Below are 15514 nucleotides of genomic sequence, written 5' to 3' on the forward strand. Positions count from 1 at the left end.
GGTGGTTGAAAATCAGACACTGAATTTTACTCGGCATTCCATGCTGGTAATGATGGAGCCTCTCAAGCTCCAAATAAGTGATGACGGTTGGGATCGGGGCACAAAGGAGGATCTCCTAAGTCGGGACTGCTTGTCGACCTGGCCGACCTCGAGTGTGCTAGCCTTTCTTCCAAACCTCGGGACTACAACTCTCCACGTCCATAGGGCGTGTGAGTCACACTAAGCTATCTGATCGCTATCTCCGAACTTTATGGGTCAGTTTCCACCATCAGAGGCTTAAGCGTCCTTCCTCCCTGTCTCTGCTTCCGGGCAACCGCAGGCCCCTAGGTCAGTCAGTCAGGGTCGCCCATAAGTCGCCGCCAGCTTCGGAGGCCTCCAGGCCCAGGACTAGCGCAGGGTGGCACTCCCCGCTCTATTCTGCCGCTTTCGCCTACAGAGACTCCACTGAGTCCCATCGGCTAGGCTGGTGGAATCCTCCCAACGCGAAGCCGGCGCTGCGGAATCCACGCGAACCAGAGCGGGCAACTGCTACTGCGCACGCGTGGCTTCAGGGCCGGGCGGAAGTCGCCGCCGCCGCGCCGCCACCGCATGACGCACTTCCTGTTTGTTGTTGGAGAAAAGGAGAGAAAGGAAAGCGCGAGGAGACGCCGCCACCGCCACCAGCGCAGCTGTCCCAGAGCCGCGAGGAGACCAGCCGCCCGACTTCCCCCCGCCTCGCCGGCCGCCGCGTCCTCGGTGAGGGACTTGCGGACTGGGGCGGAGAGCACGGTTGGCGGTGGCGGGGGAGGAGGGCCGGCGGCTGGGTGCGGATAGGGTGACCTGCTCGGCGCCTGGGACACGGGCGCAGGGAAGCCCGGCCGACAGTGGGGTCGGGACTGCTCGCCAGGGCCGAGCGGGTTCCAGTCCAAGCTGTGGTCTAGAGTCTGGTCCTGAGGCCTAAGTTGTTCCTGGCCCGGCCCGGGTCTAGACTGGGTCCGTGGAAAGCGTCTGCCGTGCCGGCTCAGGCCTAGCCCGGGGCTTAGCTGGGGTCCGCTCCCCTGCCTCCCTGGTCTGCAGTGGCGGTTGGGCCCGGCACGCGCGAGGTCCGCCACAGAGCCACAAGAGTCGGCGAGACCGGTGTCACCCTGTCCTGGCATCCTCAGTGCATTCTGCAAGCAAGGGGTCAGGTGGCATGCGAAGAGCAGGACTCTATGGGAGGCGCGATCACCGGGCCAGGCTGCCTAGGGGGCCGGGTGGGAGGGCCAAGGAGGTTTCCAAGTTTCTCCTGGGACTGTTGGGAAGTTTGCTAGGCAACCTGCCTTGCTCAGTTTACTTCCCAAACCCGTTTGCTGTTTGTTAGCCTTGAAGGGTGCTTTGCTTTGTTTGGGTTTATGTAACTAAAGTTTATGTAACTGAAGTTTACATTAATTCTCTTCGGTCTTAATTCTCTTCGGTCGTGTCGACAAGAGAACTCTAAACTGCAAGCCATAAGATTGTCTTGAAAAAAATTTTCGTGATTTTATTTTACAGAATGGGTTGTTAGAAGTTTTAAAAGCTTGGTTACCGAAGTTGTGTGTGCACTGCGAAAGGGGATGGAGGGGATGGTCCCGCCTTTTCAGGCACGCCCAAGCCGGTGGGGAGTGTAGGCCTAGGGCACCCACTTTGTTTTTATTAATGTCTTTAGTTGAACCATAGATTTGTGGTCAGGTTTTATGGTTAGTAAGTCCACTGTATCCCCGTCTTTGTAGGCCCTATAATCTAGGGAATTGAACTCCGGACTTTCTGCTTGCTAGGCAAGTGATAGCTACATTAAGGCACCTGCTTTAATAGGAAAAGGAGGGAACGGTCCTAAAGAAAATGCATCCTGGATGTTTGAACTTAGTCTGTTGTTGAAGTAAACCTCACACCAGACTTAGAGATATCTGAAAGGAATTGAGCGCATCTGTTACCGGACTCCCTTATTCTCTGGGATGTCACCACCACAGGGAGAATTGCCCTCCGGTGTGTGACTACTACGGCTGTCAGTGATCAGTGCAGACACAGATCACTGAACTGCACGTGGAGCTTTGGAATTGAGGAAAAATACGAGATTTGGGAAGAAATGCTGCCTTCGTGTAGGTATGCGTGATTGGATAGAAAGGAAAACAAAAAGTTTGTAAAGTAAGTTTCGTCTTCCATTCGCTGTTTGGCACAGGCAGACTTCTGAAAATTTGGCTTCTCATGTGTCTGTATTTTGAAGGAGAAGTTGGCCTTGTATTTTGAGACAGGAGTTCTGTGTAGCCTTGGCTGTCCTGGAACTCGGCAGTGTATGAATTCTGAGATTTGCCTGCCTCTGCCTCCCCAGTGCTGGAATTAAAGGTTTGCCCCACCACACCCGACTAAGTTGGCTTTTAAAATACTTTTATTTGTGTGTGCATATGAAAAGTGTGTTCTGGCACACTAATGGGAATCCTCCATCCATGATCTCTTCTTTGCTAGTACTAACTCTCTGCATTTATATAGCTTACAGTACTGGATCTGAATTTGTTTTTTGGACTTTAGGGTCTTACTGTGTAGCCCTGGAACTCAGTGATCAGTATGACTGCCTTTCAAGTGCTGGGCTTAAGCTACCATACCCTTCTCCCCGCTTTATTTTCTTTTGGCTACAGGTTTCACTTTTTAGCTGTAGTTGGCTTAGTACTTGGTATGTAGATGAGGATGGTCTGGCCTTCACAGATCCACCTGTCTGCTTCCAGAGTGCTGGGGACTACAGTAGTGTTTCACCATGCTTGGCCCAGAGTACAACTTTTGGAGTCACTTCTCTCCTTTCATGGGTTCCTGGGGTGGAACTTAAGTTGTCAGACTTGTGAGACTGAATTATTTGGCCAGCAGGCCCAGCTCCATATCCTGAGAAGTTGGCTTTTTTTGGTTGGTTGGTTTGGTGTTTTTTTTGAGAAGGGATTCTTTGTGTAATAGTCCTGGCTGTCCTGGAACTAACTCTGTAGACCAAGGCTAGCCTCAGACTCACAGACATCCCACTTCCTCTGGGAGAAGTTGGCTTTTGAAGTTGGTTTTGTGCAGTGGAAGATGGAATCAGATCACTGAGTTTAGAGTGGAGCATTTTCGTGGCACACACCTTTCATTGAGCACTGGGAGGCAGAGCCAGGTGGAGCTCTGTAAGTTCAAGGCCTGGTTTACAGATGGAGTTTAGGACTTCCAGGGATACACAGAGAAGCTATCTTGGCAAAAAGAAAGAAATAATTGCTTGAGGCAGGGACAGGCCAGTCTCCTGAGTTTGAGGTCAGTCAGGCCTATATAGAGTGAGACCTTGTCTCAAAAAACAAAAACACAAAAAAACCAAACCCAAAACTGCCTTTAATCATAGCACTCGGGAGGCAGAGTAGAGTGGATTTCTGAGTTCCAGGGCTATCCTGGTCTACAGAGTTGAGTTCTAGGCTAGCCAGAGCCACACAGAGAAACCCTATCTCTAAGAATCGAAACAAACAATTTTTTTCTTATTGATTATGTGTGAGATATTTGGGTTAAGGACAAATAGTATACTGGGGTGGTGAATATTCTTTTATACTTTGAAGACTGAATTAGGAATTTCTCTGAATAGTGGCTGCACTATTCAGTCCTAGCTGTCCTGAAAATCGATTTGTGGACCAGTCTGACCTCTAACTCACAGAGATGCCCCTACCTCTGCCTCCCAAGTGCTGGGATTAAAGGTGTGCGCCACCACTGCCCTACTTGTAGCTCCACTTTTTAAGCAGTCCTGTTAGTATTAAGTGGTAGTACAATTTCCCTGTATAAACCAGCAGCATTGTGTCCATAACAACTTGCAGAACCCAGATTAGGGCTAGACTAGTCTAGTCTAGCACATCCTGAGAGTTTTGAAGAAGGCACTTCATTACCACTGTCCAGTAGATACCTGGTATGACAGAAGTGTTTTTTTTTTGTTGTTTTTTTGTTTTTTTGTTTTTTTGTTTTTTTGTTTTTGGAGACAGGGTTTCTCTGTGTAGTTTTGCGCCTTTCCTGGAACTCACTCTGTAGCCCAGGCTGGCCTTGAATTCACAGAGATCCGCCTGGTTCTGCCTCCCGAGTGCTGGGATTAAAGGTGTGCGCCACTACTGCCCGGCTTGACAGGGTGTCTTTTACATTAAAAAAAAAACAAACTTTAAAATTTATTTATTTTTATTTTATGTGCATTGGTGTCTTGCTGTGAGTGTTGGGTCCCTGAAACTGGAGTTACAGACAGTTGAGCTGTCATGTGGGTGCTGAGAATTGAACTCAGGTCCTCTGGAAGAGTAGTCAGTGCTCTTTAACCACTGAGCCATCTCTCCAGCCCATCTTTTACATTGTTTAATGCTTAAGGATGCTCAAACATTCTTAGACCACTTCTGATGCCTTCCCAAAGAGCAGGAAGGCAAGTGACTATAACAGAATCAGCCTTTTTACTTCATTTTATTTAACACCTTTGTTTTAGATAGAGGGTCTCAGGTACTTCAGGCTGGTCTGGAACTCATTCTGTAGCCAAGAATGACCTTGAATTCCTCCGGCCTCCACCTCTCAAAACAGCTGGGATACAGGTATGTATCACTATGTCCAGCTTTGCAGGATTCTTAAAAACTGACTTTGCAATGGTCCTATCCTATGTTAAGCCTGGTTAAATTCACCCAGGACACCATCTGGTGGTGAAGGGCCTGCAATTGCAGATGTTGAGTGTGTAGGAGGGATTAATGGTGAATTAATGTTATACTTCCTTTCTCACATACAGAATTTAAGAGAGAGAGTTTAACCTTGGGAATAAAACCAAGGTCCACGGGCTGTGTACTGTGGGTCTGTGATACCAGTATTCAAGAGGGTGTAAGGCAGGAGAATTTTAGGTAAAGGCCATCTTGGTCTATATAGTGAAATCCTATTTCATTAAGAAGAGAACAAGGAAAAACATGAGGTTAGTGAGGAGGAGGAGGAGCTGGTGCAAAGAATGTGACAGAAATAAATAATATCGTGCTAGTGAGAGGATTCAGCAAGGTAAAGCATACACTGCCTGAGGACTAGAGTTTGATCCCTGGGGCCCACAGAAGGGTGGAAGGAGAGAATTAATTCCTTAAAGTTTTCTTTTGGACGCCATGTGTGCCCCTCCCCCAGTAAGATCCAGTAGGAGGGAGAAATGGGCCATTTTCTTCTGAGGCCACACCATCACACACAGGGTTGTATGCTTTGATTTCTGAGTGCTCCCCAGGCACTGCTTAAAACTGTTCAAATCCCTTAATAAACTGCAACTCTGCTTAAAAAAAAAAGGGGGTGGGGGAGAACTGAACACCTGGAGACTGACTTACTAGGTAAGTCAGCTAGCAGGAATGCTTTCTTTCTTTTTACTCTTTTTTTCTTTTTTCTTTTGGTGTTTTGAAATGGGGTTTCTCTATGTAGCCCTGGCTGTCCTGGAACTCTCTCTGTAGACCAGGCTGGCCTTCAATTCACAGATCCACCTGTCTTTGTCTCCAGAGTGCTGGAATTAAAGCCACTGCCTGGCTAGGACAGACAGGGTCTCTCTAGTCCTGGCTGTCGTGGTTGAACAGAATAGCTTCAAACTCACAGACATCCTCCAGTCTCTGCCTCCCGTGCACCACCATGCCTGGCTTAGGAATTTTGTTGTATTAGATTATGCTATGAATATAAGGTGTTTTGCCAAACTTTAGATAGTTAAGGAAGATCACACTTGACTACTTCCATATTGCTCTCCTACCTGAGAATGCAAAATGCTAAAAATACTTTTATCTCCTAGGGTCACGGTGTTCATCCAAGAGGTTTCAGTTATATCTATTTCTAAAGCTATTTAGCTATAGCCTGGTTTTCTCTTAAAGTGACTTTCTAAATCCAAGTCATAAGGACCCTATGGGCATTCTGAATAAACAAAGACTGTGGCTTCTGACTTCAACACTGCTGAACTGTATTGTATTAAAATACTCGAGTATTTTAGGAATGTTGAGCCTTCAGAAGGGTGGTTTCCTGACGAGGCATGCCATGTTTATCCCCTGTAAAGTTTTTACCTTTTTTTGGGGGGGGGGGAGGGGAATGATACATTGGACATTTAAAATGAGGACCTGAAAAATGTTGCGTGTGGGTGTGTGCCTGTGCTTGTGTAGGCCAGAGGTAGCTGTTGGGTGTCCCCATTGCTTTCAACTTTTTCTTTTTTCTTTCTTTTTTTTTTTTTTTTGATAAAAGTCTCCCATGGAATTGGGCTCACCAGTTGGCTATGCTAGCTGGGCATTGTGCCACACAGATTTGCCTGTGTCTATCTCCAGGTCTGCCATACTGGCTAAATAAATGTGTGTGTGCTAGGGATCTGAACTCGGTTCTAACTGCCTGCTTGGCAGGCACTTTAATGACCTAGCAATCTGCCTCTACCACACCCTACCTCTCAACCCAGGATTTTTTTCCCAGTGGGAAGTTTTGAGACAGGGTCTCACTAAGTTGTTCAGACTGATCTTAAAACAGGCAGTGGGACCGGGACCTGTCCTTAGTGCATGAGCTGGCTGTTTGGAACCTGGGGCTTATACAGGGACACTTCCCTCAGCCTGGGAGGAGGGGACTGGGAAAAATAAAAAATAAAAAACTTGTTCCTAAACCTCTTGAATAGCTGCAATTACACACTTGTCAGGCTGAGAGTTACTGTTTTTGTCAATGTTTCCGTGGCTTGGAAATCCACCCCTGCCTCAGCCTCCTAGGTGCTAGCTTCTTGTAGGCCTGCCTTACCTGGCTTGGGCTTCATATTTGCCCCTGCTATTATTCTGTCAAGCAAATAGTATTGCGTTAAGTTTGTGTGATGCCACAACATAATTTGAACTCTGCTTGTGATTTTTAATTATTATTTTTTCTGAAAATGTAATACTGGCTGGCCTGTAGTTGAATATGTATAGTATACTAGTCTAACTTTGAACACATACTTGCCTGCCAAGTGCCTAGATTAAAGGTGTCTGCCACCATACCTAGTAAAACTTACTAAACATGTTTTTCTCTTTTTTGTTTTTGGAGATTAAAGATGCCTGCCACCATACCTAGTAAAACTTACTAAGCATTTTTTTTTTCTTCTTTTTTGTTTTTGGAGACAGGGTCTCTATGAAGCCCTGGCTGGGCTGGGACTTATTATGTAGACTATGCTAGCCTTAAACTTAAAAACACCTCCTCCTGCTTCCAGAATTCTGGGATTAAAGATGTTTACCACCACACCTGGCCTACTTTGCTCTTTGTTAAAAGATAGGGTGGTGGTGGAGCACCCCTTTAGACACAGCACTTGGGAGGCAGAGGCAGACAGATAGATCTTTGTGAGTTCGAGGCTAGCCTGGTCTACAGAGGGAGTTCCAGGACAGCCAGGACTACACATTGAAACCCTGTCTGGAAAAACCAGAAACAAGAGAAGGAGGAAAAAAAAGATAGCTGAGAGTCTTTAGTGGCTATGGCCTGGAATTACGATCCTCCTTTTCAGTATTGATCTTTGTTGTAGGAAAGGAAGAAGGCTAGTTTTGTTAGTGACCTGGGCGAGACTTTCTTTTCTTTTCTTTTTGGAGACAAGGTTTCTTTGTGTAACAGCCGTAGCTGGCCTGGAACTCACTTTGTAAATCAGTCTGGCCTCTAACTCACAGAGATCTGCCTGTTTCTGCCTCCCAAGTGCTGTAATTAAAGACTTGTGCCACCACCGCCCAGCTGCAAGACTTATTTCTTGACAACCCCCCCCCCCCACGCTCTAGTACCAGCATTTTCTGAGATGCTAGATGGAAAGACCTTTGATATAGGGCCTCCCTCATGTTCAGTAATAAAGTCTGTCCTGTATGGTAAAAGCTTAGTAGGTGGATGGCTAAAATTTGGGACAGAGTTTATGAAACTATGTACCTTTGAGGCCCTTGACTCCTGAAATTATGTGTATCCTACCAGAAAGGGACATGTATTGCTGACACATACCTGTTGGGCATACAGGCTTTATCCTTTAAGAAAATGAGGCAGGGCTGGAGTGATGGCTCAGCGGTTAAGAGCAGTGACTGCTCTTCCAGAGGTCCTGAGTTCAATTCCCAGCATCTAAATGACAGCTCACAACTATCTGTAACTCCAGCTCCAGGGGATCTGGCACCTTTACACCAATGTGAATAAAAAAAGAAACAAAAAACAGGGGTGGGGTGGGGACTGGAGAGATGACTCAGCAGTTAAGAGCATTGACTGCTCTTCCAGAGGACCTGGGTTCAATTCCCAGCAACCACATGGTAGCTCACAACCACCTATAACAGGATCTAATTCCCTCTTCTAGCATGCAGAGCTCTTAATACATAAAATATAAACAAAATATTTTAAAAAACAGGGTAAGAATGGAGTGTGGTGGTACACACACTGTGAAGCCCAGCTCTCAGACAGGCAGGTGTATCTGTCAGTTGATTGTAGAGTGTCTTTTCAGAAGCTCTGCAATACTGTGAGAGTAGAAATTAGTAAGGGGCAGCTTTCCTGGAAATTTTCTCTAAAGGAACCTCATGACTTAGCAAAAATTGCCTTAGATTTGGTTGTTGAATTGGTAGAGTGTTTGCCTACCATGTTTAAGTCATGGTTGCCATCACCAACACTCTTAAATGACTTGAGGGCATTTCTCTGATGATTAAGGATGTTGAGCATGTCTTTAAATGTCTTTCAGCCATTTGTGATTCTTTTGAGAATTCTCTGTTTAGCTCTTTAGCCCATTTTTTAATTGGATTGTTCAGTATTTTGATGTCTAGTTTCTTGAGTTCTTTATATACTTGGAGATCAGTCCTCTGTCAGATGTGGGCTTGGTGAAGGTCTTTTCCCATTCTGTAGGCTGTCTTTTTGTTGTGCCCTACACAAGCTTCTCAGTTTCAAGAGGTCCCAGGGTTATTTTAAACAGTAATATTTTCTCAGTGGTAGTGCTGACTGCTCTCTGGCATATGGGAGGTCCAAGTTGAATGCCACTCCCCCAACACAATGAGAGTTGAGGGGACTTTGACCTTTTTCCTTTTCTCTCCCCCACCCCCCTTTTAATTTTTTGAGACAGGGTTTCTCTTTTTAGCTCTGGATATCCTGGAACTAGCACTCTTGAACTCAAGAGATCCACCTGCCTCTGCCCCCATAGTGCTGGGATTAAAGCAGTTTGCCACCATGCCTGGCTGAGTTTTGACTTTTGATTGTCAGATACCTGACAGTACATTGGGAATGGGCTTCTGGTGGGTGTTCTGGATTCAAATAGGATAAAATTTGTTCCTTGTTAATGTCTAGTGTATATTTGGGTGCTGGATAACATTTTAGTATTTTACTGATTTGTTGTGGCTAGCTAGTCTAAATTCATCCTAAGTGGCTAAGCAGCTTTGAGTTGTTGACATTGTAGAATAATACGTATAATAGTATTGGTCATGAGTGCTTGTTTGAAGTGTGCTTTGGCAGGCTGACATCAGTGTAATATCATCTTGGAGAATTGAACCAGCCTGTGGGTCCTCCTTAGGACAGGTTCCTTGCGCTTTCCCTGGCACTCCAGTGGCAGTCTTTCCTCAGTAGTCCTGCTCTTCATTTCTGTTTGTTTGCACGTGCTCGCCCTTTGTTCATTGTTGCTTGCTTTTCTGATCTTAGTTCAGTTTTTTGCTGCATGCAGTCATCTCAGTAGAAGCACTGTCAACTGAAACCCGCCCCCCCCCCCTACTTAGTGGCCCCTGCTGGGCATTCCTGTATTGAAAGAGTAAAAACCAGAAGACAGAGCCAAAGCTTGGTTTTTAGTAATCGCAGCAGAAAAGGTCAACAGTTAGTTGGAAAAAGGACAAAGGATAGATAAGCAGCTCATAGTAATCAAAGCTGTAGGGTTTTTTCCCCCTTCCAGACTTTATGGACACAAGCTTGCCATACATATAATCATGCATGCAAAGCATGTATGCTTGTCCGGGCTTGTGCATTTTGGGCAGGTGCTTTGCCTCAGAGCCACATCCTCTGTAGATGGTACTAGCATGTAAAGGTGCTTAACTACCAGGGCAGAAGATCCAGCCTTTTCTTTTGTCATTTTGACATAGAGGCCAAAGTAGCACAGGATAAGCTTGAAGTCCTTACCCAGGTTTCTCCTCTGGAGTGGATGAGATTAAAGGCCTGCCTTCATTTTTGGCAGTACTAGAGATCGAACCCAGGCCCTCTGGTATGACAGAATAGCCCTCTACTCACTAAGTGACACATGAAAAAAGATGGAGTAGGGACAGAATTGTTTCTGAAGCTGATAGTAAGGTCAAAATGAAAAGAAGTTCCACCTCTGGCTGTTGAGCTAAAGTAGTGTTTAGGTAGAACCCAGAGCCGTGAATATTTAGCCAAACAACCTTCTAGTCAAGTACTCTGCCACTAGGGCAGTGACACCCCCCTCCCCCAGTTCAGAATCATTTGTTTATATATTCATATTTATATATTTGATAGCCTTGTTCTTCAGATCCCGTTTCTCTCCCTCAGTACTGGTCATGAATTGCTAGGAACTGAACCCAGGGCTTTGTTCAAGCATCTGCCATCCAAACTCCATCTTCATCCCAAAGTCTTGAATATCTGCCATAGTGAATATCTGCCATAGTGAATATCTGCCATAGTGAATATCTGCCATAGTGAATATCTGCCATAGTCAAGCAAGGAGCTAGGATTATAGGTCTGTACCGCTAGTCCCTGCTGTGATGGAGAAGTTCTACAATCTAACCACAAAGACTTTCTTCCTTAGCAGTGCACCTGCCTCAGGCTGCCACCCCACTGTCTCTTGGGGCCACCCTCCCCAACTAGGAAGGTTCGTTCTTGGGGTGCTGCTGTCTTCAGGGGACTTTCAGCAATGTCCTTTTTTGAGTGTGTGTGGGGGAGGAGATGGTCTCACTGTGCACCTCTGGCTGCTGCTAGGATCATGCTTAGCTTCTAGCAGTGTCTTAAATGGTCACAATTTGGATATGTGGGTGCTTTGGTTGGTACCCGAAGAGTAGAGGTCAGATACCCACTAAACCTAAAAGTACGAGGAGCAGACAAGACACCTGATCCACATCCACAGAGAGGCTAAGGACAGGAGGAAAGGGCATGAATATCTTGACTCATTTGTTAGATATTTCTCAGGAGACCCTTGTTTTGGCTTATTTTTGGTGGTTCCAGGCAAATATTCTTCCAGCAAGTTGGATACCTCCAATAGGAATATGACAGGTACCAAGAGAAATTGTTAGATTAGGAAAATGATTAATTTTGAGATAAGATCTCACCATCTAGTGCTGGCTGGCTTAGATCTGCAGCCTCTGCCTCCCCAGTACTGGAGTTAAAGGTGTGTCCCACTATGCCTGCTTTTTAAAAAACTTGGCTGACTTGTAATTCACAAGCGTTTACAGTATGAGTTGGTTGTGCTGTCCTAGTAGAAATATTCGCCAGCAGGAAGAAAAATCTCTGTTTTGGTCATCTCTCCATCACTTTTTTGAGGCAGACTCTCACTATCTAGCCTTGGATAGCTTAGAACTTGTTATGTAGACCAGGCTGACTTAAAAACTCAAGAGATCCTGCCCAATTGTAGTGGTGCACATCTTTAATCTCCGCGCTAGGGAGGCAGGGGCAGGGGTAGGTGGATCTCTGTGAGTTCGAGGCCAGCCTGGTCTACAGTGAGTTTCCAGGACAGCCAGGGCTACACAGAGAAAAAAGCAAAAAACAAAAAACCAAAAACAGAACAGAACAAAACAAATAAACCGAAACCCCCCAAGAGATCCCCAGAGGGAGGTTAAAGGTGTGCACCACCACACACCCCAACTACAGTTTACATTTTTGGTAGGGCAAATGTACCTTTGAGTGTTTGTTTGCTAGTACTGATGTTTGTTTAGAATTGGAAGGTAGTTTTAAAGTTAAGTGTTGGCAGGCAGTGGTGGCAAACACCTTTAGTTCTAGCACACAACAGGCAGAGGCAGACAGAGTTTGAGGCCAGTCTGGTCTGCAGATCGATTTCCAGTACAGCCAGGGCTACACAGAGAAACCGTGACTTGAAAAAACCAAAACCAAAACCAAACCAAAAGATGTTTTTTTCCATTTGTTCGTTTTCTGAGACAGGGTCACCACATGTGTCTCTGGTTGGCCAGAAACCTATCTTTCAGACCATGCCCTAAATCCCTGATCCTCCTACCACACCTGACTTGCTGTAAGTTGGGAGAGCTCTTAAACATTCTTCGGTGGTGTGCTCTGGCTTCTTTTTGTAACTCCTTCCTGCTCTTAACTGACACTAGTCAGTACAATTAGTGATTGTTCTCTTAATTTCACAGTTGACTTAGAGTCCCTTGTGGCTGGTATTGCTTAGTACATTATACTTGGGAGTCTTTGTCTTCATCGAGCAGAGGGTGGTCCAGAGGCTCCAGCAGGAGTAAGGGTTGCAGACCATGCAGAAGAGAGGGGAGCTGGAGATGTTTGGAAGAATGATAGGTATTACTTGTGAATAATTTCTTTGCTTATATGGTGGGTGTAACAACATGGGTGAGTTAATCAAGGTAGTTTGCTAAAGAAAGACCTGCTGTGCGGTGTGGAGAGGCTCAAGAGTTAAGTCTTCTTGCTCTATTTGAGACAACCCGCTCAGCGTCCAAGTGGCTATTTTGCACAGTCATGTGCCTGTTTACTGGGGTTAGGCTTCCATTTGGGACTGGGGGTGTTCTGTAAGGAGAGAAAGATGGTGAGAGGAGACTTTGAACTCCCTTCAGTGAGGAAGTTGGCAGACCTGAGAAGACAGGAAAGAGATTTGGAAGTCAGGAGAGCTCTCAAATTACGAGTGGTACTGGGAGGCTTAGGTTCTGAGTTCCTGAGCTTACAGGGTGATTTCAAATGATAGGTAGAAGTGGAAATAAGTGAATTAAGGCTGTGGAGAAATAGTTAACTGGCATTGACCATTTCAAGGGGTTTGGTGGTTGACAAATTGGCAACTCTAGCCCAGTGTCAGAGTTTTCCAGATTGTTTTAACTCAAGGGGTACTCTTTATTTAAGATGAACAGCATTTGTTGGGCAATGGTGGTGTACAGCTTTAGTCCTAGCACTTAGGCAGAGGCAGGGGGATCTCTGAGATGGAGGCCGACCTCCAAAAGCTACACAGAGAAACCCTGTCTCAGCGTCTCCCTCCCCCCCAAATGCTTCTTCAAATCCTTTGCAGCTACAACTCTGGATCACTTAATGAGGTAGGGAGGAAGAGGTGTTGGTTTTCGTGCTCCTTTTGTTTACTCATGAGCCCTTTTGGTTTCTGGTAGACAGTTGTGCGGTTGGGTTGTGTGGGAGTTGATTGCCACTTCAGCCACCAAGTTTGGTTGGTTTGGCAGGACCAGCTGAACTTACTCTGCTCGGTATCCTTATGTCTGTGTCAGTGTAACTTCTGGTGGGAAGGAAGGAAGCCTTTTATAATTGGATGCTCACTCCTCTGTTTTGTAATTTACTGGATTTAATACCCATCCCCAACCCTACCCTCCACTCTTGCTTTTCTGAGACAAGGTCACTTTGCAGCCCTGGCTATCCTGGAACACACTGTGTAGACTAGACTGGCCTGGAACTCAAAGAAAGATCTGCCTCCCAAGATCTGGGATCAAAAAATCTGCACATTGACACCAGGTCTACTTAATCTTTTGTGAACATTTCCTTGAAAATATTACCACCCACAAGCATTCTTGTTTCTCTTTCTGAGATATTCCACACCTTTCACTTCTTAGGGCATCTGTACTTGTGCATTCCCTCACATGCACACACAAATATTTTTGCAACAGCTTTTAATTTTATATATATATATATATATATATATATATATAATTTTGTTTTGTTTTGTTTTTCGAGACAGGGTTTCTCTGTGTAGCTTTGTGTCTTCCCTGGATCTCGCTCTGTAGACCAGGCTGGCCTTGAAGTCACAAAGATCCACCTACCTCTGCCTCCCGAGTGCTGAGATTAAAGGCGTGTGCCACCACTGCTCGGCTTCTGTATATATTTTTGAGAATGATACCCCCCCCCCCCCAAAAAAAAAAACCCAAAACAAAAAAAAAAAAAAACAAGCTTTCTCTATGTATCCCTGTCCTGGAATTTGCTCTGTAGACCAGGCTGGCATCAAACTGAGCTGTCTTACTGCCTTTGCCTTCCAAGTGCTAGGATTAAAGGTGTGCGTCACTAGCCAGCTGGGAATGATCCTTCCCCCCCCCCCCCCCCTTCTCTGTTTAACAGCCTTGGCTGTGCTGGAACTCACCTTGTAGACTAGACTGGCTTCAGACTCACAGGAGAGTCACCTGCTTCTGCCATCTGAGTGCTGGCTGGGCTTAAAGGTGTGAGCCACCATCGCCCAGCTGGGAATGATTCTTGAACACAGTTTCTGGACAAGGTCCTACCCTACACATACAGGCTATTGACTGGCTACCAGAAGTTCTTTCTGGGCCAGTAGGTGCTGAGAAGGAACCACCTCTCACCTGTTATCACACCTTTCACTGTGATTGGGCAGTGTTATGGACTGAAATCACTTATTTATTTTATTTGCAGGATTTGTTCCAACAATCTGTTAAAACATGGTGGATTACTATGAAGTTCTGGGCGTGCAGAGACATGCCTCACCTGAGGACATTAAAAAGGCGTAAGTGATTTCATTTCTGAAATGATACTCTGTACCATGGTTCATTAGTAATTGTATAATGTAACTTGTGTCACCTATTAAACCTTTGATTTTGTTTTCCTTTTTAAAAATTAGATTTATTTTCTGTGTGAATGTTCTTTTTTTTTAAAATGTGGATGGTTTTTAGGTTGACCTCACATGCGTGCACACACATGTGGATGAGAAAGGAAAACTTGATAACTTAGACTATTAAAATAAGAACATAAGAACATTTGCCTTTGTGTGGTAGAGGCCTTGGGTTCCATCCCCAGTTCCTGGTACTATCTATATTTACTTAGTGATACTTTACTATGTGTGTCCCCCCTTCAAACCCAGGCCTGTTGTTTTTACTGAACTACATATCTGTACCTCTTCATGATTTATTTATTAATTATGTATGCAGTATTCTGTCTGCATGTATACCTGCAGGCCAGAAGAGGGCGCCAGATCTCATTACAGATGGTTGTGAGCCGCCATGTGGTTGCTGGGATTGAACTCAGGACCTCTGGAAGAACAGTCAGGGCTCTTAACCGCTGAGCCATCTCTCCAGCCCATTTTTTTTTCTCTCTTCATGATTTTTAAAAAAGCTGGTATATTACTAGTTGAGTCTTGGTGTTCTAGTTTATTTCTGTTGTTGTGATGAAATGTCCTGAAACAAACAGTAGAAAGGGGTTTGTTTCAGGGTATAAGTCACATAGTACAGCTGTGCGGCAGCGGTGGTGGTGGTGGTGGTGGTGGTGGCGGTGGTGGTGGTGGTGGTGCAGCACACCTTTAATCCCAGTACTTGGGAAGTAGAGACAGGTGGGTCTCTGTAAGTTCGAGGCCAGTCAAGTCAAGAGAGACCCTGTCTTGAAAATAAACACACACACACACACACACACACACACACACACACACACACACAAAACAAGCAAACAAACTAACAAAAAAAACCCAAAA

The 15514-nt window shown here is 45.5% G+C and overlaps 1 protein-coding gene across 6 annotated transcripts in view; it reads left to right on the forward strand.

The window, feature by feature from the left end:
* The first annotated feature begins 603 nt into the window (after nucleotides 1–603).
* Dnajb6 (DnaJ heat shock protein family (Hsp40) member B6) overlaps nucleotides 604–15514 on the forward strand; it is a 54977-nt gene continuing 40066 nt past the window's right edge. For all 6 annotated transcript variants that reach the window (XM_059257791.1, XM_059257794.1, XM_059257792.1 and 3 more), the window contains exons 1-2: nucleotides 604–735; nucleotides 14467–14557. In XM_059257791.1, coding sequence (XP_059113774.1) covers nucleotides 14493–14557 — 65 coding nt within the window. In that variant the 5' untranslated portion in view covers nucleotides 604–735; nucleotides 14467–14492. The remainder of the gene's footprint in view (nucleotides 736–14466; nucleotides 14558–15514) is intronic.

This window comes from Peromyscus eremicus, chromosome 3 (genome assembly GCF_949786415.1).
Source record: "Peromyscus eremicus chromosome 3, PerEre_H2_v1, whole genome shotgun sequence".
Taxonomy (NCBI): domain Eukaryota; kingdom Metazoa; phylum Chordata; class Mammalia; order Rodentia; family Cricetidae; genus Peromyscus; species Peromyscus eremicus.